The sequence below is a fragment of the Leptosomus discolor genome, chromosome 11, assembly GCF_034619465.1.
Source record: "Leptosomus discolor isolate bLepDis1 chromosome 11, bLepDis1.hap2, whole genome shotgun sequence".
NCBI lineage: Eukaryota > Metazoa > Chordata > Aves > Leptosomiformes > Leptosomidae > Leptosomus > Leptosomus discolor.
The window spans coordinates 12525937-12552656 of record NC_141401.1 but is presented as its reverse complement, the minus strand read 5'-3'; the positions used below and the strand labels follow the sequence as shown (position 1 = coordinate 12552656).

The 26720-nt window shown below is 39.5% G+C and overlaps 1 protein-coding gene across 1 annotated transcript; it reads right to left on the bottom strand.

The window, feature by feature from the left end:
- Positions 1–280: 280 nt before the first annotated feature.
- Positions 281–18518, bottom strand: MYEF2 (myelin expression factor 2). Its single transcript, XM_086471855.1, has 17 exons — positions 18298–18518; positions 13445–13674; positions 12172–12224; positions 10902–10909; positions 10699–10792; positions 9648–9839; positions 8809–8962; positions 8340–8389; positions 8190–8253; positions 7940–8041; positions 7693–7743; positions 7550–7618; positions 7261–7359; positions 4266–4337; positions 2834–3042; positions 2673–2724; positions 281–813 (listed from the first exon to the last, which is right to left on the bottom strand). Exons 1-17 carry the CDS (start codon positions 18516–18518, stop codon positions 650–652), a joined length of 1884 nt encoding a protein of 627 aa, XP_086327981.1. The 3' UTR covers positions 281–649.
- Positions 18519–26720: the final 8202 nt, after the last annotated feature.

Genomic DNA, 26720 nt, shown 5'->3' with positions numbered 1-26720 from the left:
ATAAAAAAAAATTCAAAACTCCCATTGGGCTCTAAATCTTATTTACAGAAGTCAGTCATGTCATTAAAGTAATATTAAGCAGAACGAAAACATCACAGCCTAATTGGAGCCCTTTCTTTTAGAGTCAAGAATTACAGTGTGACTACAACGCACATATAAAACCAAAATTCTGAAAAAAAAAAAAAAAGACATCTAGTTTTTACATTACAATGTTGATACACGCTGGGGAAAAAAAAAATATCAGAAAACACTAAACAAATCCCACTATGCAATCTTGAGATTAACAGAGAAAATGGCTTATTTTATTAAAAACAGTATAACCATTCATTTAAACTGAATGACTAGAGACACTTGGCCTAATTTTCCAAAGGCGCTGAGCATCCAAAGCTTCCACGGTCTACAGGGACCTGCAGGTGCTCAGTGCCTCTAAAAAAACAACAAAAATCAGGCAAATTGTCTTTAAAAACCAAACATAGTAAGATTCAGTTAACAAGTATCACAGTATATTAAACACTATACTGTTAAAGGCTGGTGGGATTTAAAAGTTCCTTTTTACAGCTTTTGTAAGCATACAATGTTACTAAAAATGACTTACTAGGATAGAGAAGCTAAACAGACATAGGAATGTTCCTGAACACACAGTTTTAAATTATGCATTGCGATCCAAGCGTACATCAATTTCTCTGCCACTGATTTTTATGCCGTTCATTATCCTACAGGCCTTTTCAGCAGATTCTGGTGAGTCAAATCTGACTGTTCCACAGCCCTTTGATTTTCCATTCTCCATTTTTATTTCTGCAAACATTACATGACCTGAATAAATAAGTTAAACAGCAGTTATTTCAAGTCTTCAGTGCACTAACAACTTAAAGAACTCATCAGAAGTGATAAAGAAAGCATTTTTCAATATGATCTAGGGAGACATATGAAATTAGCACTTTCAAACTGATGCATATTCACTCATTCAGGGAAGGTGACACAGGTCAAAACAATAGTGAAGAACCAAAATTAAGGTCCACTGTTCCAAATCTTTCCTTCACACTAGCATAAGATGAAGAATGCCTGTATTTAACCTCAAGTTTGAAACAAAGTGCCCTACAAGGCTAAGGGAAAGTTTTGTGTTTCATTTACGGACACCGCCAGAAGTGTGACTACTGACAGGTGTTAACTGAATTATAGTTCAATCCAGTCCGCCATGTTCGTCACAGCAACATACCACGCAATCACAACAATCAAGCAAATTTGTAAATAAGCAGCAGAGTAAAAAACTGTACAGTTACCAGGTTAGGGGTGGTGGGAAAATAGCATGCACTATTCAATTCCTGCAGTGTTTTCTTGAGGTTGGACACTCAACTCATGAGGCAACATTTTTATGTAGATGTCTTGGTACCTCAGATGTGCAATGCCTGGAGCTAACGAGTTTTTGCTTGTGGTATGTTGTAGCACACCACTCCTGAGTCCTCACATGCCACTAGGAACAAGAAACTTTTCCCTAAAATACATAGCCTTTTATTTTTAAACATCATATAATAGAAGACTGGCCTTTCACTGAAAGAAACTGAACATATGGAGACATGATCTTTGTATTTCCTTACAATACTGGCAGGTATACAGTCTGTTGCTTGTATTTCTGCTTATAATTCTTAAAAACAATCAACATAATTACTACATCTGTTAGTTGCAGAGGAGTTATGAAAAAATAAATTCTGAACTACCTGAAAGCCACCCAGGCAGTTAAGACTAAAAAAAAAAAAAAACAAACCCCAACAAACAAAACAAACCAACCTGTTTTGCTACAACCTCCGGCTACAAAAAAAAAAATTTGAACACCTGAAAATATTTCATAGTTGAACTGCAAGTTCTAATTTATATCAAATCTGCAAATAGCTGTATGAAGACTGCCCTAGGTATCAGTAGTATGTTTTTAAATTATTTGTCTTTTCCGTCTCTCCAAAATAAGAAAAGCCATTCTGTAATTCAGTTAATGCTTTCCATTCCAAAAGTGCATTTTCTGAACAAAACAAACATGTATTTCTACACCCGAGCTTCATTTTTCATTCACTTCCGTGAAAAGACAACTTTTCTGAATTAGATAAACAGAACGACTGGATATTTCTAGCAATGCTTCACCTTACATAAAAAGGGCCTTTATTTCTTAACATAAAGGGGAAGCATCACAGCCTGCAAATATGCTAATCAGGATTATCTACTTGCACAAAACCCCCAATTCTGCTACCTTTGCAAAATTACTAACTCTGATTTGATGCAGCACCATTTCTGGAGTAATGCATAACCTGGACAGGCCCAGGCCCCTGTATGCATTTGTCTCAAACTAGATGCTACATCACATACACTGTTTTGGCCAGAGGATACATAATAGCTGCTTCAAGAGCAAAAAGCTCAAAGAGCAATTTTATTAATGGAATGAGTTACAGTTTATAGCAGATGAGCACCCAGAGCCAACATAGCCCATACTGTACCTTGGTCTCCTGTGTTATGATATGCCTAAAAATTATTTATGTAACTCAGGAAAGGTGGGAGAAGGAAGAAAGAGTAGGCTATCCAGACTCTCCAGGATAAAGCAACAACCTTGTCTTCCTGTCCTTATCTAACAAACACCACATAAACATCAAGTCGATGGAGCTGAGCAGGGATAAGATTCATATACGTACCACATTGACTGAATTTCTCCTTTAGCTTCTGCCAGGTCAAGTCAAAAGGAAGCTAGAATAAAAAAAGCATTATTAATAGCAAAATACTATAAAAAGAAAGGGCATGTCGTCAAACGTGCACACAAAATAAGCTCGTGGTGTCTATGTTTTCAAATGCTTACATTTCTCACAAATATCTGGTTGCCTTTAGAGCCTAATCTCTCTCTCATGCCACTTCCCATTGGGCCAGGCACAAATCCTCGATCGATATCGATGTTCCTGTCCAGGCCTCCACCCATAGCTGGTCCCATTCGATCAAAACCAGAACTCATCCGATCCATCCCCATTCCCATTCCTCCAGCCATACTGTTCATACCACCCATTCCACCACCTACACAGAGAAAGAAAAGGAGGATAAAATATAAATCTCTTTCTAGTAATAAATACACAAGTATTTTGTAAAAAAATAAAATAAAGCAAATAAACTCTTTTGTGTCAGGAGAAAAAGAACGTTATAAAACTGCTGTAATACAAAGCATAACTCCATACGTGCACAGCGATTTATCTAACAGCATGGCTAGTATTTGAAGTCAAAGTGTTAGAAGATAAAAAGTGTCAGTTCTAGAATAAAAGTAAAAAACTGCATCAGCTATTAGTCACACCATATAACGTAGTAAAATGTTGAACACAAGTAAAGAATCAAGATTTAAAGGCTGTCCAGTTTAATTAATAAAAATCTCATACCCTGTACCAAAAAGATCAAGTAAGTAACTGTGGCAATGTTCAGATACAGATAATTTGATCATACACACTACTGTTTATTTTGCTTCCTGCATTCACATTCAGCTTTACTTAATGCAGCCACACTTAATGACACAATCTTCTAGAGAAAGCATATTTTGCAGAGAACAGATGTTACTGCAAGTATTGTGAAAAGCATGGACTTTCCTATGACATACGCAGTGAAATATATTAATGTATATTACATAGAGAACTAAGATCAATGGCATTCAAATATCCTATTATAATCTTTCTGGATTCCTAATTAAAAAATGTAAAGCAAAACCATCAAGATCATTCATGAGGGACCTTCTCTTTAAGCTTTATGCCTCTCGATTGCCACTAGCAAGATTTTAGTTTCTCATCTGCTCTAGCCTGAGGAACTCAGACATTTGCTGTTAAGACAAACTCATTATTGGAGCTCTGCACAAAATTAAACTGAGAGATAATCTGAAATTCAAGGCTGATTTTTTATTTCAATGATGAGAGATTACTGAAGTTCAGTTTCATGAAGTTCACACACATAACTGTGAGCATTTCTCTTTTTTTCTTGAACACAAGTTTACTTGAATCACTTCTCCCTCCAAACCAGAAGTTAAAACCATTTCAAAACCAAGATTAAAGGAAAGACTGTATTAGCAAGTTTTCCTCTGCTTTTACCTCAACAAAACAGCAATAAAAACTATTAGACTTGCAGTCATACACAACAGAATTCTACTTCTTTCAACACTGGCAAGACTCTACACTACAACCAAATCCTCCGATACAAGTACACGTACACTGTATCATAACATTGCCTATGCATTTACGTTCTATTGAAACAAGTTAACCTACTCATTCCAGATCTTACTGGGCCCATGCTAGGCGCTCCCATTCCTCCTGCAAAAACACCAATCATTGCACCACCTAAACAGGGAAAAAGAAATAATAAAGTGACATACACTGAAACCACCACTTAGTGACGACAACAACAACAAAGCACACGCTGATGGAGAGCACTGACCTCAATGTTACCTGGCAATTCCTTCCTACAGAACACTTTAACCAGTGCCTTTATTATTCAAATGAAATAGGAAATATCAAAGAAGTATTAGTTCCTCCTTCTCTATTATGGGATTTAAGCTGCTCTGATTTCTTTCAAGCTTTTCTCCCCTCCGACAGCCTGCCAGCAGCACAAACGTCTTAAAACTAAAGAAGCCATTTCCCACACTGGGAAGAACAGCCTCAAAACTGAAGGGTTCCTCTTACTTGAGCTTCATAGGACAGAAATGCCCTAGTTTCTTCCATTTTTAAGAAACCGATGCAAAAGCTAGGAGCAGCTCTCCCAATGTCTGTCTTTACTGCATATGAAGAGCGAATTGATAGAATTCAGTGGGGAAAAAGGGAGAAAAAGTGAATTGATACTTATTAATTCGGCAGAACTATGGAATCTCCAAAATGGTATCAGAGACTGATTCCAGAGTGGGGTAAAAATAATTTGTTTCATTTAAGTGCTAATATTCAGGAAAGTAATCCCACAGGAGCTTCTAGAATTGCAAAAACTCAGGAGAACTACATTCCTGTCACCACAGAACAGAGTTGAACTGTCAGCTGCTTTTTGCTTGCTTGATTTTCATACCTAAAAGAAACAGCTCAGGTTTTACTTATAGCGAAATAGATCACTAACTGTCATCTTTAGGCTAGACACCATTGTTTTAATATCTAAAAAAGGTCACTGCTGAGCCTTCCACCATTAGATTAGTTTTCTTCACACAGTTCAAAACAGCAACAATTGTTCCCTGTCAGTCTCTTGTGGGAAGTATTTGTCTCCTCTCAGACAGCAGGCTATCATAGCCATACGAAGACCTCAAAAAATATGGACTAGCCTGTTAAAAAAAACCTACCAATTTTCAACTCCAGCAGTATTACTCCCAGTACTTCAGCCAACAGTTTGCACATGAGGAAGTTCTTAATAATTATTCATTAAGCCAGAGGAGGTCTTGCAATGAAACACAAAGTCAAATTTTGATATTGCCGTCAACATGACTGGTTTTTGCCCTTCAAGAGAACTGTGAAGAAAAGAAGTCCGCACTTTTCCAGAGCTAACAAACCTTAGTTGTTTGTGAGTGCATCCCCCAGTTACACCCACTCTCTTTCAAAACCAAAAAGAAAAAAAGTCTCCCCAACATTCTAAGATGCACTTAAAAAAAAAAAAATCTGAAAGCTCAAATAATCCTAATAAGCAAGATTTCAGCTCTTTCTGACCTCAGTGACATCCTTTACCCGCACTTTTTTCCCCACTCGCTTTTCACCAACAAAAAGTTATATTCTTGGAGATGTTCTCTGACAGACCTTTGTTTTTTTGAAGAGTTCAAGATTTTGGCAATTTAAATGGCAATTCCAACAATTCTGCTGCAAATCCTTATTTTAATTAATTGATGCCATAGCCCAATCAAGGCCTGTTTGAAGTTGGCCTCCTTGAAACTGGCAGAGTACTAAAGCCAAATGTATTCACAGCATTTCCTTTTAAGGTACCATTAACCTAAATATTTTAACAGGCATACAATAGGGTCTTCCCCGATTAAACACAATATCTATTAACTATTCTATTTTTAAATCGCTACAATTTCCTTCCGTAATTTAAGGATAAGTTGGGAAACTCTTATCCTGGTTCTCAGAACAGTATTTAAATGGCAAGATTGCTGACAGGTTCTAAGTTGATGCTTGCTGCATCTACTGAATGAATGATTCCCACATCAGTTTTTCACAGTGGCCACGGTCATCTATTTCAAAACCGATGCGTGTTACCAGAAGACTCAGAAGTCTACGGCATGAACAGTTATAACTGAAGTGGCTTTGGATTTTCACATAGGAAACAGATGTTTATCATATGTTTCAAGTAGACAGTGAAAGCACACACTTGATTTCTAAGACATTAACTCCAAGACATCAAGACTAACTCAACTGACAAGTTTATTAAGTTCTTATCACTTCTACACAGCTACCAGCGCTTGAAGAGAAGCACACAAGTTACCCTTTGTTATGACTTGCCCAAATTAAGGAAAAAAAAAAAAAAGGAAAGAAAAAAAAAATTCAACTTTTAGAACAGATGAACCTTGTGCTCTTAGTAGCTCTCCTCTTTCACAGTGGAAAATTAAGGGAGGAGCAAAGTGAGAAAAACAGGAAGGAGAGGGAAGAAAACCTGTCTCCTATAACACATTTATCCGGGTAACAGTACAGTAACAAAGTGCAAGAAGGCTCTACTGTAAAACAATTCCAGGCCTCTTAAGATAGAAAAGTATCTCATTTGAGAGAACTCAAAAGTAACAAAATTAACTCTGTCAACATCATAGACATCATCTATGAACAAAACAAAGCTGGCTCAGTAACAGAAGAGGTCAATAAAACTCATTCTGAGCTGCTTGAGCTCAGAAGGTAGGCAGAAAACAGAGGGCACCAAAATTCACCGTTCCTTTTCAATGCTACCCGTTTTGCTGTAAATAGTGTCTTCCAGCATGCATTTGCAAAAGCAGGCTCCTGGAAGTCACAAAGGTGGTATACTTTAATATGCAAAAGACTTAACTCACAAAATTAACAGTATGAAGCTCAATGCTTTCCTCAAATCTGTTTTGTTTATATTTTACAGATGGAAAAAAAAAAACAAACCACCACAGTTTAACCTCCGTCCTAAGTGATGGCTGTAATAAACACGCAGAATACATCCTCATAGTAATGACTAGGGAGAGGGGACAGAGGAAGATGACCAAATGAAACCAGGTCTCCTCTACTTCTAGTATAACTCCTCCAATGCTATGCTACCATTTGCCACAGGAAATTTAAGTTACCATACCCATCCTTCCAAAAGAATCTCCAAAACCACGGTTCAATGCCATGTCACTACGACCAAAATCTCTGTCCATGTTTCCTCCCATTCCACCACGGAACATTTCTGTAGAGAACAAAGCAAAAAACCAAAAATATTCTGTTGTATACATCTCCCAGGCCAGTTCCTATGCCTTCATTCATGCCACTGGCTGTATTTCCTTTGAACTCATCTGCATTACCCATCCTAAAGAAAGATCTTTCAATAAATAAGTATTAGCAAACTTAATAAGTGTATGGGAACAGCGTTCGCCTACCTCCCATACGGTTGACTCCAAATCCTCCCATATTAGGCATTCCTTCCATTCCACGAAATCCAGCAAGTCCTGTAAAATAAGGAAGAGTGTTTTCTATACAATATAAAAAAATTACTTAACATAAAGAACTTCATTGCACGTACCGCCTCCCATTCTATTCATTCCGCCAAATCCTGGACCATCTATGCCCATACCTTTAAACCAAAAAGACAAACACTATTTAGAAGACAGATAAGATGGACTTAAAAAAAAATGCAGAGACACTTAACATCTCAAAAGCATACTACATAAGGCTTGCTTTGTCAAGAGTGTCTCATTCTTCCAAACACATAAACGACAATTTTAAACTCAAAGCTCTGTAAAACTTTAAAATGAAGAACGCAGATTTACCTCCTGGACCCATGCTCCCCATTCCACCACCCATGCTCAGTTGTGTTGCACTGATGGGCTGTCCACCTGGTCCAAGTCCCATACCAATGCCACCAAGACCACCTTGAAAACAAAAATAAGCATCACCAGAACAAAGATTTTCTTCTGTTATCATAAGGAGACCACAGTAAGCAAAAGTATTACTAAACTGTTCCAAGACTCTCTATCAACACATATTAAGCGCAAGGAATAGAAAAAAGTGTGCACTCACGAGGTAATTGCGACGTTTTGCTGTCTGCAACACGAAAATCTTCATGAGGAATTGATTTGTCATCCTGGTGAAAAACAAGGATGTTACGTTATGATCCTTTCAATGTTTTGGCAGAGACCTCTGAGGTAGAAAGAAACGTAAGCGACTTACCATTTTTACATGCATGGGTCTATCGAACAGGAACTGTCCATTGAACATAGCTGAAGAAATGCAAGTCAAGGAATCTAACTACAGAAGACAATTTAATTATTTCAGAAGAATCACTGTAACAATTTATTTTATTTCTGTACCATTTTCAGGAGTCTTATCTTTCCTTACCTAATCTTTAAAATGCCTGTTCAAAGGCCAGAAGAGACTATACAAGCTGTCAGGTATAGAAGAGTTCAGTTTCATGCATGTCATATTCCCACATATTTTTAGCTTGTTCAACATTATGAGGAACACCTTTTTAGACTCTAGCAGTAAACTCAGTCACTATTAAAAATGTAATCTGCACAGTATTACTCTACTCCCTACATATAGCTACAAGGCAAATACACACCATGAGCAAAACTACACTATCAGAAGCCATTAAAGACTAAATCATATTTGACCAATTATTTTCCAAAACCAAGGATACATATTGCTTGAACAGCTTCAATTGCTTGTTCAAAGGTAACCGTTCCCATTCCTCGACTCTTGCCATCTTTATCTTCTTTAATGTCTGCACGCTTTACAGTTCCAGCAATGCTGAATACCTCCTTGAGTTTCTTCCAGCCAACTTTAAAGTCAAGCTTACACACAGAAATACAATAGTGATTTCAGTGCACATTCCTGTTCTGCCACTACATTTGGAAGAGATATTCTACACTGTTGTAACTCCTCAGCTTCACAAAATACTCGATAAATGTAAATAGCCAGGACTTTGTAGCATACACACACAGCACCCAACTACATAAACACCGACTAAACCCCACAGTTTATACTACGTATAAATAGTTTACCTCAATTAACATACTAACATCAAGAAATGGATAGGTTCTTGTCAAGAGCAGCTGTACTCCCACAAGTGCCCTTGCAGACATAGTAGGCTTTTGGGCAAATAAAGAACTTATGAAGTATAGCACTTTAAGTTAGTCTAAAGTAACTAGCAGGATAAACTGAAGTGTATATTTACTTTTTTTTTTTTTAAAAAAAAAAGGAAGAAATGCAATTGTAAATAGATAGCAAAAAAGATTTTTAAATTTTTCCAAATCAACAGATGACTGTGCAATAATTAAAAGCGCATGTCAGCCTCAAGAGTTTAACGTATCTTTCATGTACAAAATCTGAATACATATCCAGCATTTTCAGTTGAATACACTAGTTGTGAACTAACGTTTCCAATTTCCTCTTTATATTAAAACTAAATTATGTCGGAATGTAAGATATTTTACAAAGATCAAATATTACAGTTACAAAATAGAATTTTAAACTTACATTAGCAACAAAAATAGTGGACCCAAGCCTGCCTGCCTGCAAGTTACTGATAACCTCAGGAGGAATGTTTGGATTATTGAGAATAGAAGGTGGTAAATTCATTATTCCAGGTGCCACGTCAGGTCCATGTCCTCCTGGAAACTGTCCTCCTACACGCTGTAATGCCCTACGAGCATGTTCACCTTCAGGATCCTGAAACACGGGCAAAAATAAAGCAAACTTAATCATCAACAAGAGGGCTGGCAAGAAACAAAAGATAGTATTTGAAATTCTACATAAACCCGTCAAAATTATTAACTAATATCCTTGTCCATGTCAGAGGGATCAAGAACTGAATTAGCATGGAGACCTAATTCCCTCACCTCTAGAGGTGGGTCCTTTCAGATGAGGGTTGAGGCATATTGGCAAAGCACTTGTTGAGGAAGCGTGCACTGCCACTTCACATGCTGTACCTAGCCTATGGACAAGTAGAAAAGATTTCAATCTAAAGGACTGTCAGTCTAGCACTTTCTTCCAAGAACTGAATTAATTTAATTAGGTTTTTTTTATTTATTTATTAATACCATTATTAAAGTTGTAACAGGACAAAAAGAACTGTATCGGACACTGTCATAAACTACAACACAATGGAAATGTTGACATTAATTTCGCTTTCCAGTCAGCACAAGTACTCTACTTCCAGCCCCATTTTTGCACATGTGTAGTAGTCTGATACTCAGCTCATTCTGTATTGTATTTTGAAGCGGGCAAGCAATGTAAACAGAATCATTTAGGTTGGAGAAGACCTGATAACACTAAGGTAAGAAGAAGAAGTTGTTTTAAAGAAAAACAGTATTAGATTATTTTGACTTTAGGACACACTTTTCGTCAGTTGACTTGGCATAGTATCAAGACCTTCTGTGAGCCAACAGGCACTTTAACCCATTAAGAAAATGTCATAAAAAATTAAACTGGAAATTACACAGCTAAGATGCTCAAAATACTGTATTGTCATCTCAGTAGTTATAGTATCCTCACTATTTCAAATTAAAAACAGCAGCAATAACCATACCTCTTTAATATTCAGGGGTCTTCCACTAAGGTCATATTTGTTCATAGTTTCTAATGCTTTCTTAACAAATTCTTCATCTTTGAATTCAACCACACTTAGAGGGAACAAAATATTTAGAGTATTAAAATAAAGTTTAAAATGTTAAAATTAACAGAATGTTTGGATAATAGTGTGTTTCTACACACACAGAAAAAGAAACTTACCCACAACCCTACATCCATGATGATTTGTCATCATATGTAAAGAGAAAAAAAAAAAGAAGACATTAGTCAGCACACATGACAGAGTATTTAAGATTCCAGTTAAAGATCCCAGCTCACTGTTAAATAACTATTCGAGTTATTTTCAGCTTCAAAATCCATAATACATGCTCTTTACTGGTAGCCAAGCTGAATTTCTCCTACTTTCTCAGCATACATACCTTTCAAACGCAAGAGAATATATTATCTTTTAATCTCTTTGAGCCAAACCAGAATTGGAAAAATGCCACACAGATCCATGTAAGGACAACTGGGGAAAGGAGGTGGGGGGAAAAGGGTGGAAAGAAAAAAACCCAAAACCAAAACCAAAAACCAATCAAGATACTCATCGTGTCATTGAAAGCTGTCCACTGACTACAAAATTCAAATCTACCTACATCAAGCATACCAGTATGATGAACAAGGAGTCTGCATACCTCTTCAGTATTACTAGCATAATTGAGACTTTGTAAGAAAGTGACCTTATTGACTGAACCAGAATCCTTCTGATAAAGCAAAGAGTTGAGGATTGCTTTAAGCAAAGCAAAGCTGACAGCATGTTTTAGTTTTAAGAAGCGTTAAAGAAAGTCATTTACAACAATTGATACAACCTCAGTTAAGACTCAAACCTGCATTTCTCATGTTCTCACTGCAGGTTTGGAGCTACTATTGGCCAAACTTTTGACTATTTTTAAGAAGACAAAGGAGCTTTAACAATCTTCACTCTTAGTGCCTCATTGCTGGCACTCCATTGGCTACCAACCATCTCCATCCATTTAGTTTTAACAAAGCAAATACATTAAATCCAGTGTTTAGAACACCAACCCTGCAAAGCTGTCAAATCAGGCACTTCAAACAGTATATTCTTAGCTAACATTTTATACTCATTGGCCCCAAGAATACTACGCTAACGAAATTTAAATCAAGTCAGGGGTTTATTGAACGTCCTTTATATGAAGCAGATTCGTACCAAAACAAAGATGTTGGCTAAAAAGAAGAATTAAGTAAATGCCATTTGTCAATATTTACAGAAGTATTTTGTCCTTTACAGCCAGCTAGTCTGAGTTGCATGAAAGTGTCAGACTACTTCCAATACAAAATCCTCAGGGCTACCTTAGTGAAAATCAGTGTAAAAATGAAACTTACTTTCCAATAACTGGTACAGGTATTATACAAAAATAAAACTGCTGAGGAACTTTTAAACCTCTAGCAGATTGTTGCCCACGGCACTTACCCTTGATTTTCCTTCAGCATCCTTAAACAGCTCCACGTATGTAACCTCACCAACTACATAAGACATACAAAGGGAAAATACCAAGAGACAATGCATTTAAACACCAGCATCTTTCTTTACTGTGCCCCTGTGCACAACTCTACAGAGAAGCACCTATTATTCACCAACAATCAAAACCAGACCAACATACCTCCTGTCAATGGCTATATAATTTAGCTAATTTTCAGAAATATGCAGCAGCCACATTCTCAAAAGCTAAAAACAAACAACTATATTTAACCTAATTCATACTACAGATCATATTTTGGCCAGTATGATATAGTTGGTGAACAAATTCAGATAGACACAGTCCCTTAACCTAACAAATGAAACGTCAACGTTCACTGGAAAGTGTTACATTTATCATCCTACTCACAACACCTGTTTTAAGGTGACTTTCTACCTGAATGTCTTCTTCAATCATAAGTTTGCCTTCAATAATAACCAAATTTACACATCCAATATTTCACAGCAAGCCACTCACTTTCTAAAGTAGGAAGTTTCAGTAAATAAACCAATCAAATAGTCACGTCACCTTACAACAGATAAACCAGCAGTTACAGAAGGGGAGTTTCGGCATTTTTCACAGCCTAAAAGCCAAGTGTGCTTTGCATTACTTTTGAAGAATCAATTTTTTTTCAAGGAAAACACAGAACTAACTTTTTACAAAATTCATACATTAGCATTATTTTACCCCAAACTTAAAATAAAACCTTTGGGGTAGTAAGATTACTCTATCAGAACTGCTACAATAGTAACAAGCTTTTAATACAAATCTCCAGACAAACAGTCATGGCAGTAGTGACAATGCAGACAAAGTTAATTCCACAGCCAGATTCCACCAAAGAAATACAAAACAACTTTTGAAAGACGTCCTTTATGATTCATGTTAACACACCAAATGTGTTGCTTAAAAACAATAGCCCTTAAAAAAAAATCTACAAAGACTACAACTAAACGAAACACAATCTCATTAAGAAGTCATGAGGTCATGCATATACTCTCTACTGTCACACTAGAATGGCAGAAGATTGTAAGCACTTCATTTACCCATCCTACCCTGCAATGCAATTGTCTCAGATGAAAGAGGGGGAAGGGAGATAGATGTACCAAGTAAAGGCCAAAAAAAAAAAAAAAAAGTAGTCAAATCAAATCTGTGTGGCTCAAAGGACACATACATTGCATTTAAGTTCCACCCCTTTCTATGTGAAGTGTATTATAAGGAATAAGTTACCTTTCTCTCTCATAAGATCTTTAATCGCTTGCCATTTCATGTCATAAGGGATGTTGCTAATAAAAACTCTATTACGATTAACAGTCTTCTTCTCTCCAGTGCCTGCATTCTTGTCCTTTGAATAGGGGTGGAATCTATTCTTGTTTCCAAGAGAAGGGATTGCCTTTGGCTTTGCAACATACTTCTCTTTCACAGGTGCTTTTTCTTCTTTTGCTGTCTCATCATTATCCCTACATTAAAAAAAAGATTTAAAAATTAGTCTTGTGTTAGATCATTAGACTATTATAACCCTACACTACTACAAATAGCTGTGTAACTCCTACACTATTAGAACTCCCAGGATGTCAAATGCTGCTTTTCAAATTAGGAAAAATAATTTCATGTTACCAGTCTAATTCCAAAATACATTGTTTTACCTAGAACAAAAAATAACATTATAATAGATTTATTCATTACTGTAAGCAAGGAAAGCGCATCTTGCTACTTCAGTTACATTCCATTTCCATTATGTCTGTCAAGATTCAGCAATATGGTACTACGAAACTATTGTAAATATCAAAATATGACAACTCAGCTGAAAAATAAGCTACAGCATCCACGCTTTGGATGGATGTGTGCTTCAACAATTTTCACATCAGACCCGGCCAAGTTAGACGATATTCACCACAGAAGTGAGAGTTGAAACAGTCTAACTTACAGAACAGTTTGGTATATTTCATTCAATGGAATTATAATACATAAAAATCACCTCTAATAGGTTGTAAATCAAATTACATTTGATTTACCACATCAATACTTTTTCTTCACAATTTGTGCCAGACTGCTTTTAGACAGAAATTAAAATTCAATTAAGAACACATGCTCTTTCATTGCTTAACACTACTAGAATATGAAAACTCGCTAAACACATAGGAAATAGCTGTATTAAGACATGCTCTGTATCTAAGACTAATTAAGTCACCAGCTATTACCACCAAGAACAAAATAGGCTTCTGGCCCTCGGTCTTTCAAAAAGTTAGTGACAACAGCAGCTCTTCTTTTCAAATCTCTTTATTTTTAAATGAAAATGCAGGAAAATTTGCTTCCTCTCTTCTAAAGCAGCCCAAATCTCAGCGTTGATAAAACTATACGCTGTGAATGGAATCAGATGAAATATCCAACTCTTTAGCACTCTCACAGCGTTACTTTCACAAGGTGATTTAGCATGCTAACAGAGGATCAAGGCGCCTGATTTGTTACTTTAGAAAAGGTGAACTGCTGAACTGAAAGAACCCAGTGATAAAGCCACACTAACGTGATCCACTAAACAGATGTTACTTCAAGATATACATCAACGTCTTGTTCAAATCTCACTGCAGCTAATGAGAAATTTTTAAAAAGTACTTTTACACAAATGTTTATTTTTAAAAGCCAGCATTACCCACTCGAGTTAGACCAATTACTAGTAAACGTCCTACAGTACTCTCAAAAGTGATTGATTGTGAACCTTCCTTCTCAAATTACATCACTATCTTTACAATTTTTCCCCACATTTCAGAAGGCTTAGTTTTAATCTCATTTTGACACTTTGGAAGGCTTCTGGTGTAAAGTTAGCCAAAACAGGCATGTCAGTTTTACAATGACAACGTATGGCAAGATCATTGATTCTGATTAACTGAAATGACTATTTTCAGCTGATTAGTTATTAATAAAACAGTGAGTAAGTGGCAGTCTTGCACTCAAGAGCACATGCAAGTAGCCTTTCATGAAACTAAATGTATTACCTACTCAAGCTTAGGCACTTTTAAGGGAGGAATAAATTCAAATGCACCCATATTTCTCCCACGACTTTTTCCCAAATTTTGAAGTACTCATATGACACTAACTTCACAGTCCTTGTGGTTACAAGTGGATTAAAAGAGGATTAGCAACTGAGAAATGCGTGGACACTTCTCCGGGCTAAGTATTTGTAAAATTTAAAACACTCAAAGTCAACGCCACATTATCTGGTCAAGCATTCTCCAGCTTCCCTCTGCATCATCCCTCCTCCACACTATCCTGTCCGTAGTGGCAATGTAATTCTTGTGTGGCTGTGTAATGAAGTGAAATGGAGGGAACAATGCAGGGAACTGGAGGGAGCCGGGAGGGAAAGAGGAGAGCATCAGGTTTTCCAGTCAGATCAGTTCCTTCCAATCCAGTCACATTTGCAAATGCGAAACTCCTGCCAATGAGAGCCCTAGTAAAATCTGAGTTCTTCCTTGAGTTTTAGGATTAGAGCAATGGATTCTCTTTAGCCTTTTAAGCTCTTTCCTGCTTAAAGGATTATGAAACAGCCCCTGGGTGCTCAATGTAGCGCACAGGAAGAACCACATCTTCAAATATGGAATTCACAGGCTCTACAAGACCTGGCTGTACAAACCAGTAGAGAGCACAAAGGATGTGAGTCTGGCATAAACTCTTAAAGATGCGAAACAAGAAGACATTCACTTAGCCTGGGGACCACAGCCAGTCTCACGAAAATATAGGATTAATTAAAAAAAAACCCAAAACAATCCTTCTTGCAAAACTCATCTGCCAAAACCAACATGGGCCAGTGAACAAGCTGGAGGCAGAGATCCTTTTGTGGATGTAGCTCTTATCCTCCTCCTTGAATAGTAAAAATAATTTCAATCAAATAATACATTCACAGAAATGTCACGTTAGTCACCTATAGACCAGAGAAAACAGGCTCAGAAACTACGAACTGGATTTTTCTTGGAGGAAAAACAACAGTAATTTCTACTCTTTACCTTTTGTACGAACTAATCATTTTATACATTTGATTAATGTTTACCTATGAAATCACCAGGTTTCTAGGGTTGAAAAAGAGATGTCTACGTTAATTTCTTTAAAAAAACGCATGCCCTTATTGATTAGAAACAGCAATTTTTAGCTTTTGAAAAATAATGTCTTTGAACTTCTGTAAAGTTTTGGAAACAAAAGACAACGTTTCCACACACAAAACTAGAAGCCTAAAAAATAAGCAGCACAAATCAACATGAAAGTCCTAAAAGCTGATTTTTTAAAACACAAACGTCTATTCCTCTGCTCACAAGTGTCCATATAAATAATCAGCTCAGCAGAGACAGAGATGCAAGAAGTCTACAACATGTGATTCTAAAGCACAGAGACCAGTTTAGCTTGTTGTGCTGAACAGTTCCACTGCTCAGTACAACAAACTCAGGGAAGGGTGTAGACTGAGACCAGGATTCCTCTCCAATTTAATCTGAGTGCTAAGCAAATGTGGTTTGTGAAATACTTTAAGTAGGACATTTCACCTGCATGCTGACAGTTTAATCCTTTGTACAAGTGTTTTGGGGAAGATGGGAAAAAGAAAGATCTGAAACTGTTACCAATAACTGCATTATTTTCAGACTTAAAGTTGTGATTTCTATCATGCAGAATGGCTGGGATTTTTCGTTCGCTTGTGATTAGTTCTGGAGGGAAAAGAAGAAAATTGCTGACAGAAGGAGGGTTACAGAAAAATTAAGTCATTATTTCCACAATAGCAACACCAAAAGGCAATAAAATGTTATATGCCTCAAAGGTGCAAAATGATCACAATATTCCTGCAAAAATTCGATCATAGTTTGTGTAGTTTGGAAGCTGAGGACGAGGCTCAGGGGGGGAAAAACAAAACAAAACAAAAAACAAACAAAAGAAACCCCATAAAATGACAAAAAACCCGCTGGTTTATGGTAACGTGAAATTTGTAACTTCTAAACAATTTGAATTTCACAGGGAGTCAAGTAAAGGCATGAAGTATGCCTTTATTCCTCCAGCTTTATGTTGAACTTGATCCCACATGCATTTTCTAAACACAAGAGCATCAGACCTGGGCTGCTTAGAACATGTCAAAACTTCACAGATCTCAACAGCTTTGATGTACTGCAACAGTGAGTCTACTATAAATGTATCTTCCCTCCAAGATGTGAATAAGATTAGAAGAGACAATTGAAATTCCAATGATATAAGGCCAAAACCTAGTTCATGCAAAGAATAACGACCCTCAAAGTCTTACATCAAGAACAACCAAACCCATAAAAGGTTATTCATGGTATTGATCTAGAGAGCTGCTACTTCTGGCTCCCTTACACTATGTTCCTTTTAGACCTACTATATAAGGCATGGTTTACATATTCCATATATGATAACGTTACTATTTAAAAGAAAAGTTTGTGCATGTATGCGGGGGGGGGGTTTGTTTGTTTGCTTTTAAAAAGCAAATCACTATAGGCCTGTCTTACTATTCTCACGTAAACAAAGATTAGTTCAAAGGCTTTACAAAACACACAGCTACGGTAAGAACTAGAAACGTAAACAAAACCAGAAACGATCCAGAACACTTCTAGAAACGGCTCCTGGGAGAACTGGCCTGACAACAGCCCGTAAGAGCAGCCCGGAGGCTCACACCAGGCAGGCGGTGAGAGCTCGGCCTCCCGCCCGCCGGCGCGGTTTCACACCGCCAACACACCTGCGGCGCCCCGAGCAGCCGCCCAGCCCTCAGTGACCGCAACTTCACCGGGCAGCTTCGCCTCCCCCCACACCCAGGCCACGGCCTCCTCCGCCCACCCTGCAGGGCGGGAGATGCCTCTCTCGCTACCCCACCACCTCAGCCCCGGCCCCCGCTCACCGCCCCCCGCCAGCTCACACCGGGGGCTCGGCGCTCGGGCCGCGCTGCGCCGCAGCGATTCCGTCCCCCGGCGGGGGAGGAGCCCGGCGGGGCGTGGGGGCGGTGGGGGCCGGCCGCCTTTCCCGGCCGCGGCCTAGGCGGGCCCGCCGCGCCCCCGCTCTTCCCCCCACCCCCGCCCGCCCAGGCCCGACCCCGCACACACATTTTGACACCATTCGCGCTGCCCCGGCCGCTCTCGGTTGCCGTCGCTGTCGCTGCTGCCGCCGCCTCCTCATCCTGCGGCGGCTGCTGTGGCGGCTGTTGCTGTTGCGGCGGCTGCTGTGGCGGCTGTTGCTGTGGCGGCGGCTGGCTACCGGCGGCGGCCTCCTCGGCTGCGCGCTGCGGCGCGGCGGCCGCGGCCTCCGGCTTGTCGTTCTCCGCCATTTCGTGGCCGGGCCGCGGCCCCGCTACCGCTGGGTTTGAAAAGGGGCCCGGAGCGCCTCGGCCTCGCCGCGCCGGGCCGGCCAAGTCTCGCGAGAACGGGGCTTGCGGCGGGGGGAGGGGACGCGCCGGGAGGCTTTACGAGTTGCCGTGGCGACGCTGGTGGGCTGCCGGGCCCGCGGTCGCCAAGGCCGCCCCGCTCGGGTGCGCGGCCCGCGGCTCGGTCCCGCTCCGCAGTGTTCAGGGGTCCCCCCCAGACAGGCTGCGCTCCCCGAAACGCGCTGCCCTCCGCGTGCGAGTTCCCCCGGCGTGACCCCGGCCGCCCCTGCGCGGCCAGCGACCCCCGCCCGAGGAACCGCGGGCCGGCCGGGCCCCAGCGCAAGCGGCGGGCGGCGGCACGGGCCCCTCTCAAAAGCCGGGTTCCTAAAACTGAGGAATATCTGCGAAGCTGCGGGACGCCAACAATAAATAAGCTATTGCGCGCTTTCAGCGCTTCACCTTTGCGCCTCCGATGATACCGTCCACCCCAGCAAATGGCTGCTTGACCCTCGATTTAATTGAGAGCATTGCGCCCGTTGTCTGGGGACCGTCTGCATTCCAAAGCAAGTCACCGCGGTCACTCCTTTCTCTCTACTTCAGAAAACAGACCATAACTTATTATTCAAATCTTATGCTAGGAATACTCAATGAATCGAAGTCATGAGCTCTTAAAACAAAATTCGCCTTGCATTTTTCCTACATTGATAGTCTCTTTGTTCCTTCAAGAATCAGTGTAGGCACAAGTAAAAGCACTCCTCCAGCCTCCCAAGATGTTGTATGGTCTTCTTCGAAACGTTTCAGTACCTTCAGCATTAAGAAGACCCCCACATTCATGAGGAAACGAAGGCCCCTGAATTCTGGAGCTCAAATCACTCCTTAACCTGTGTTCAGACAGCTCACAGACCAAATATAGCGACAACCCTACCTAGCCTGCTTAGGAGTGCTGGGACACTCTTCTAGTGTTGGCTAAAAAGCTATCAGCTTGCACCTAAATTCTCCAACTGCAGATTTCTGATTATTTATAAACATATGACGTTACTGGGCAAGTTAGCTGCAAGATCAATTATAGTTAGAGCACTGGAAGCTTCTAGGTGGACCTTTGTTTTATTCTTAAATATAAATAACAATTAAATATGAAGAGTTATAATTCTGCTATAAAATTTCAAAATTACATAGGTCCATGCCACACAGACACTACTAAACATTTTGCATTCTCTTATCACTCATACTGGAAGATGTTCATTTACTGATGAGGTAGAATCTGCAAGACATTCCTCTCAACTTGCCTTCGCTTCTTGAATCCCAATTTCTCTCTGTCACTTCGGGGAACAAATAGGTTTTAAGCAATATTTTTAAAAGAAAAAAAAATAATTTCTATCATTTGGACAAAGTTAATTATTTCACTAACCACAAGTACCAAAGTATTTCTAAAGCAGTCACCAAATGTTATATCAACATCTATTATAAAAGGAAAACCACTCAGTCCACTGCAGTGAATTTAGATCAGTGGCTTCTGGTTGCTGACCCACAGGAATCCATGCACTTCTTTTTAAGAAAACCATAAAGAATGTCCTGGTTTGGCTGGGACAGAATCCCAGCCCAGCCATGCTCGGCAGGCTGTTGGCAGTTTCAAGCCAGCCAGGGCAGCTGACCTGAGTTAGCCACAGGGGCGGCCAACACCATGTCATGGTCAGTACAAAGGGGGAAGGTTCACTGAGGAAGGGGAGCTCCTGTGGGGTTTCTGCTGGGGGTTGTCCTCTTCCTCCTCTGGCATCTCCCTGCTCCTGAGGACTGCTCTCTGGTCGATTGTGACCGCTGCATATTCATTTGGCGGAGTATAACTTTGTACACCTTTGTTGGGATTAGGGCTATTTCATTAAATCTGTTTTCACTTGAACCCAGGGGTCTGCTCTCCTTTTCCTGATTCCTCTTCCTGGCTGGCGAGGGGTTGTCAGGTGATAGAACAATTGTTGGTTTAGCCCTGGGTATGGGCTAAACGTAGACAACGAAGATTAACAAAAGCTGAGCAGTACAGAGGCTCCACATCTCTATTGGAATGTGTTTCTGGCAAGAGACAGTTAAGAATCAAGAATCACTGACCTGGACAAATGTGGGGTTTGGAAGCAAACTCCTTATGAGCTGCTGGGACTCTCTTTTGTCTGTCTGTCCTGATGGCTGTCACACCAGGTGTTGGTAATACCTGAGATTTTGGAGAAAGCTCAAAGTTACTATGAAACACCCTAATAACCTCTATCCCAGATGTAGGTAAAAAGGCATGTTTAGAGGTCTGATAAGAGGTATAATTCTGTTCACATATTAACTGTAATTAGATAAACAACTTGGTATGTGTGATAAAAATCATCACTGAAATAGTTAATGTTTACTTGAAATTGCTGGCATTATGTTTTACAGCTCTCACTTCTACAGGATGAAAGGAAGTAATTCACATGTTCAGATTACTAAACCCCATTACCAGACCTCTGTTCGACGGTGCTCGGCTCAGAGCATCTCAAGTGTTGGAATCCTATACTCCCTAACCCAGTATTGTGGCACCAAGCAGCTGACGCTGAATTCCTATGCCCATGGGCCCGTGGATGTTAGTAACAGGAAGAATTATTGACTTTATTAGACACATATTTGCCTAGTTGTTCTGAATAATCTACTGGCTATTTCAACTGATACCTTCTCAAGTTTGTATGCCTTTTTGGCCCAGCATAAACACAGTTCTGTACCAGTAAAATTAGTTGTCACTTAATGTGTTTTATAATAAATACTGATAACTGTACAATCCATACAGTGATTCACATCTATAAAAGCAGAGGTGTTCTGTGTTAGAGTTGCATAAGGACATAGTTTAGCTTAGAGCCTGGAGGAGTGCTACTAGCTTTGCCTTGCCCCCTCGCACCACAACTCCTACTTACAGCATTGTTTACCTCAGTTGCCTGTATTAGGACTTTTATGGGAGTCTTGCATCCTTTTCTAGAAGTCTGCCACGTAATCACTCAATATTTCTGTCTTCAAATAACAATAATAAAAATGGGAGAACAAGGACACAAAGAGCTGTTAGGGAGCTGACAGGTGAATTTGGACTTAAAAGGGGGATTTCTGTGGCCTACAAACTGTGTTGAAAAAAGTTTAAGTTTTTCCCTAGGAAGACTTCTGCATATAAAATGATTGAAATAAAAAAAAAAAAATCTACTTGACACAGAAGTGAAAAAAGGAAAAACTATCTTTCTATGCTCGTATTTGTGCTGAGAAAGTCTCCCTTCCCATCGCTCCTGAGAATATTTTTAAATTATCTTTTGATAACATGGGCTTCCAATGCCTCTTCCACCTCTGTTCATGTCCTTACAGGAGACAGATGTGGTCTCTGAGGAATGTTCCTGTTACAAGGGGATCCCTCACTTAGCACAAAACTGTTAAAAGTGTTCTTGATCTGCTGTCCTAACAATTTCCTCTCCTCATCCCCTAACGTAAACAGTGTTTCCCAGTTACAGGTAGGGTGTATGGCTTTATGGCTGTATATTCTTGGCAAGCAGGGAGCTGAGAGTGCTAATTTACACAGGGAGTTCAGGATTATGGAATATTATTAGTGTTCTTCCATATATATGTAAATATAAGCAACTGTAAAGGAACTACTCCTGGAAGTCTCTCATACAAGTAGTAGTTATGGAGCTAAATTAATTACACGTGTTCTAAGAATCAGCATTCTTTTCAATAGAGCAACTCTCCAGTAAATTCAAGTCTCAGGTCCTCACTGACAACCAAGTCATTGCTCTCAACTTGCTAATGACCAAATCTGTATCACCATCCTTTTAGAAGATCATTTTAATTGAGCTTTGGTTTATCTCAATATTGGTTTTAATTTTGTTTCTAGTTAAGTCGTGACCAAAGCAGTTCATCAACACTTTCATCAGGTGGGACTTCTGAAAAATTTCATGTTCCTGAAAGTCAGTTTGTACTGAACTTGAGAGAATGAGACTTCTAAGCCTCATACACTTAAAATCAATTCACTTTTTTTTCTAAATGACTGGTTTTAGTCAGACATTGTTCTCACCTATGTGACGCTTAACCTGGTGGATGTGTTCAACATATTTTTTCTTGTTTTGTTTGCTATGGCACCTAAATATGCTTAGCATTTTCTAGATGCCGTCCCTTCTCCAGAAAACCCTGAGTACAGCTAGACAAGGGTTGCTTTAACAAGTTTGCTTTGTAAATCATTTGACTTTTGCAGCTCCTTTAAAGATTCCTTTTTGCACAGCCACAAGTATTTCCAAACCAGTCTGTGTTGCCTAAGGCTGCACCCAACCTACACTGCTTTACTTTGTGCTACAAAAAATTAACCCTACTCTGCAACTGCTACCGTCTTTTGCACAGCTGTAATGGCCCTGAAGTAAAGAAAATATTATCTTCCCCAAATGCTCTCTTTGCAATTAAACATTATCTTTCCAGTCTGAGAAACATGTTGGTTTGGGTTTATTTTTTTGTTTTATTTTTTTTAACTTTGGAAAACAAAACATTTTACACTTCAAAAGGGCAAACTATGAAATGCAACAGCCTGTCTGCCGGCAGGCATCTTCCAGCCTCACTGCAGCAGAGCGCAGCCATTTCACAACTAGAGCCCACCCCGGGCACAGACCTTCACACCTGCAGCTGCGGTGCTGATTGCTTCTTCCATCACTCCCATGGCCTTTCAACACCTTTCTAATTTGCCTTCTCTAGCTTTCTTGTTCTCCCTCCCCCATCCCGAATAGGTCTTCAACAGCGCTAACTGCCTTGGATCACACCCCCCCCCCCCCAAGATTGTACAGATGCCTGCTACAGCAATGAAACTGTGTGTTGAGGCTTTTGTTCTGCGTGTTGTACATTTATAGCCAGAAAAATTGCAGCATCCTATACCCACAACATGGGATCAGTCACACAGGAGACAGGCTCTACTTGATCTGCAGGGATCTAACCTCTTTTTCCCCACTGTAGGCTTAAATCTCCCTAATTATCTCTTTTTTCTTCTTTTTTTTTTTTTTTTTTTTTTTTTTTGGTGTTATGCAACCCTGGACCACAGCTTAAGAGCTTAAAACTTAATCATGTATTTTTTTACCCCTAAAAGGCTGCATAACGTTGGACTTTTGGTAGCAATTTTAACGGTCTGATATTGAAACAATTCACATCACCCACTCTTCCCCAAAATCATTACTCTAGCTGTTGAAGTTACAAAAGAAAAAAAATGAGCAACCTTGCATTTTGGTCCTTCCTTCCACAGCACATAGTCCCTAATGACAGGCTGAGTGCCCCTGACATACCCCCCACCTCTCCCTTTCACAGTGAGGCAGTGAACACCTACCTCCTGCAAGTCTGAAAAGAACCCATCCTACCTAAGGCCTTAGAAGCCATTTGCCCCCCTCCCTGTTGGCCGGGAGCTTGTCCCATACCTGGGGATATTTGCCCTCCTCATGACCAAGTTTCCTGCCCCATTCACACCAGGTGGCACTGTCGGTTTTCACTGTTTGAATGCATTCTTCCACCTTCCCTAATACTGATGTGTGCTGGGCTTAAAAGTCATGATTTTCAACCTTCTTCAATTTCTCAATCCCTAAGATTTTTCTATCTGAAGAGTGGACCTATTCAGATATTTAACATGGGGAAGCTGCTTTGTAGAGCTTGTTTTTCTGCCTCATTCCTGGCAGTCACCAGAGGAGTACCCTATAGACCCCTGGGATTGTAGACCAGACATTTAAGCCGCTGGTAAAGTCAGTACCTAGTAAAAGCATGGCCTTTGGATAAGCACAAAGAAAGATTCAGATTTTTTAAGACTGCAGAAAAAACCACGGTAGAACAGAGGTGTTTATTCTTTCTAAAACGTTAAATACCCTGAATTAAATTACATAAAATAATTCTCACTTGCAACTCTGATCAAAACGTATATTGATATATAATCCTCTCTCTTTCACGGTGCCCCTCTATTACTACTTTTATCTCTCCCATATACTATTGCCTTCTAATGGTGCATGTTCTCATAAACTTGCTTAGTTTTGCTTAAATTTGCTTAGGTGGGGAGTTTCAACTTGATCTGTTTCTTCTGTGTGCGATATTCTTCATTGACTCTACTTTCATCAGCCCATTTTAAATTTCTAGCAACTGAAGACAGAGTTTGTTTGGTTGTGAACGAACACTCAAAGAGCTCTTTAAAGCTAAACTGAAAAGCAAGTTACAATGGAGTTAGTTATCCCTCAAAATTTTTTGATACTTGACCACTCAAATGATCCTTAAACATCAAAAAGTATTAACCAGCTAATAGCTCCAAGAGTTCCCTATTGCCTTTCACTCATTGGTACCCACTTGGTTTTAAGTGTCTTGCCCAACCTTAAATTAGGCCAGTTGAATTTGCAAGGTCAAGGTACCAAATTACTAGATGATTATAAAATCTCTGTTCTATTCAAGAGCTCTCCTTTGAGGACACACAACACTCCCTAAAATAAGGATCGAATCAATGGCAATTCTGATTGAAGTCAGAAGGAAGTAATAGTTATTGTTCTCTTGAATACAAAGAAGATGGAGCCCGATAAAGAAATGGAAAGAGAAAGTGAACGCTCCATTTGTCCATGTATCCAGAACTGCTGCACATACACTAAGTCACTGTTCCTCTGCAAGAGCAAAACTAGTGACTTTCAAGTGAAAAAGCAATGAAATTCAGGAAAAGATTAAGTCATTCCATCACTTTTCCATTTTAAAATACAACATCTTGAACAGAAACAGTGTTACTTGTCTGCTGACAACTGGTAGCTGAAGAGGGAGACTCATTCCCTGTTGCTGGCTGTGTTTCTTTTCCAGCTTCATTTCCATGAAAAGTGGATCTCCAACACATAAAAACAAAAGTAAAGTGTTTCAAATAGAACATGAGTGTCAGATTCCTAGAAATAATCCATGATGTGTGCAACCTCTGCCATGCCATCGTACAAGAGGAACAATTATTTCATGGTTAAAAAAAAAAATCTTTTAACATTCACTCCTACAAGAATAATGAGAGGAAAGGATAATATCATACCTATAGGGAGGAAGATCCCACAAGTAAACCTTTTCCAGGAAAAATGGTAGTAAAAGACCCAGCATCGATGCCCAAAATCTGACAGTAAAGGCAAGATGCACACACTCAGAGGTTATATATGTCAATATTGCCCCTCATTCCCAACCAGAGCAGACATAGTGGTCCTGGCTACTCCCAAGACCTACTTACAGTAAGGTTCTCCAAGTATAGCAGTGCTCAACAACTATTGCAAAGGCCTGGATTTATGCCACTCTCCCCAAACAGTTGTGCTAGGTTGAGGGGGCACCATGAACTTCTAAGCCCTTATGTGTTTACTAATCCCAAAATCCCAAACCAGAGCTGTTTCCCTCTAGTAAGTGACCTTCATTTGGCCCCAAGTAAATCAGGGACAGGACTAAAAAAGAAAACTAGAGCTCCTTAGGAAGAGAAGAGGCTCCTTATATACATATTCTGAAAGCACAATCTTATACTATTTAAAACAATCTATTTATAAAGTCTTCATGATATTTAAATATGAGAGGCACTTCAAAAATTATCTTGACTTACAGTTTCAGCAACAGACATTGTTTACCACATGACTGCTGCTGCGACATTAGAAGATCAAACTAATAACCATTAGCGAGCACACAGCTAACCATCAGTTTAACTATTTAGTTCTACTAGCCGGAGAAAGCATTTTTTGGAGACTACCTAGTGTTTAGAAGCCCAATGCAGACACAGTAGAAAAATCAGGCATTAAAATGACAGTCAATGCAAAACCCTTTTCCTAGCTCGTATTAGGAAGAAAAAAGGTTTAATAGATCCTAGTGTTATTGCATGTAGCAAGAAACATGTGGAGTTTTAAAATTATTTTCTACAGAACAAATTCTGCTAGCAGCTCTACAGGAGTCTCAAAAATCTCATGATGTATGTTACTCCAATACTGTCCTGTTCCACTGACCCACGTGCTTCCCTGCAGGGGTGTATTCACCAGAGTGGTGTACAAATATGGAATGTCTATCATTTAAAACAGATTTGCTGTTTATTAGCGCAATATACAGATCCAGCTTTGGGAAAAGAAATCTTATTTCCTTATCCACCTTAAACACCTGCTGTCGTGGCAAATGGAAGCCTCTATAGGATAC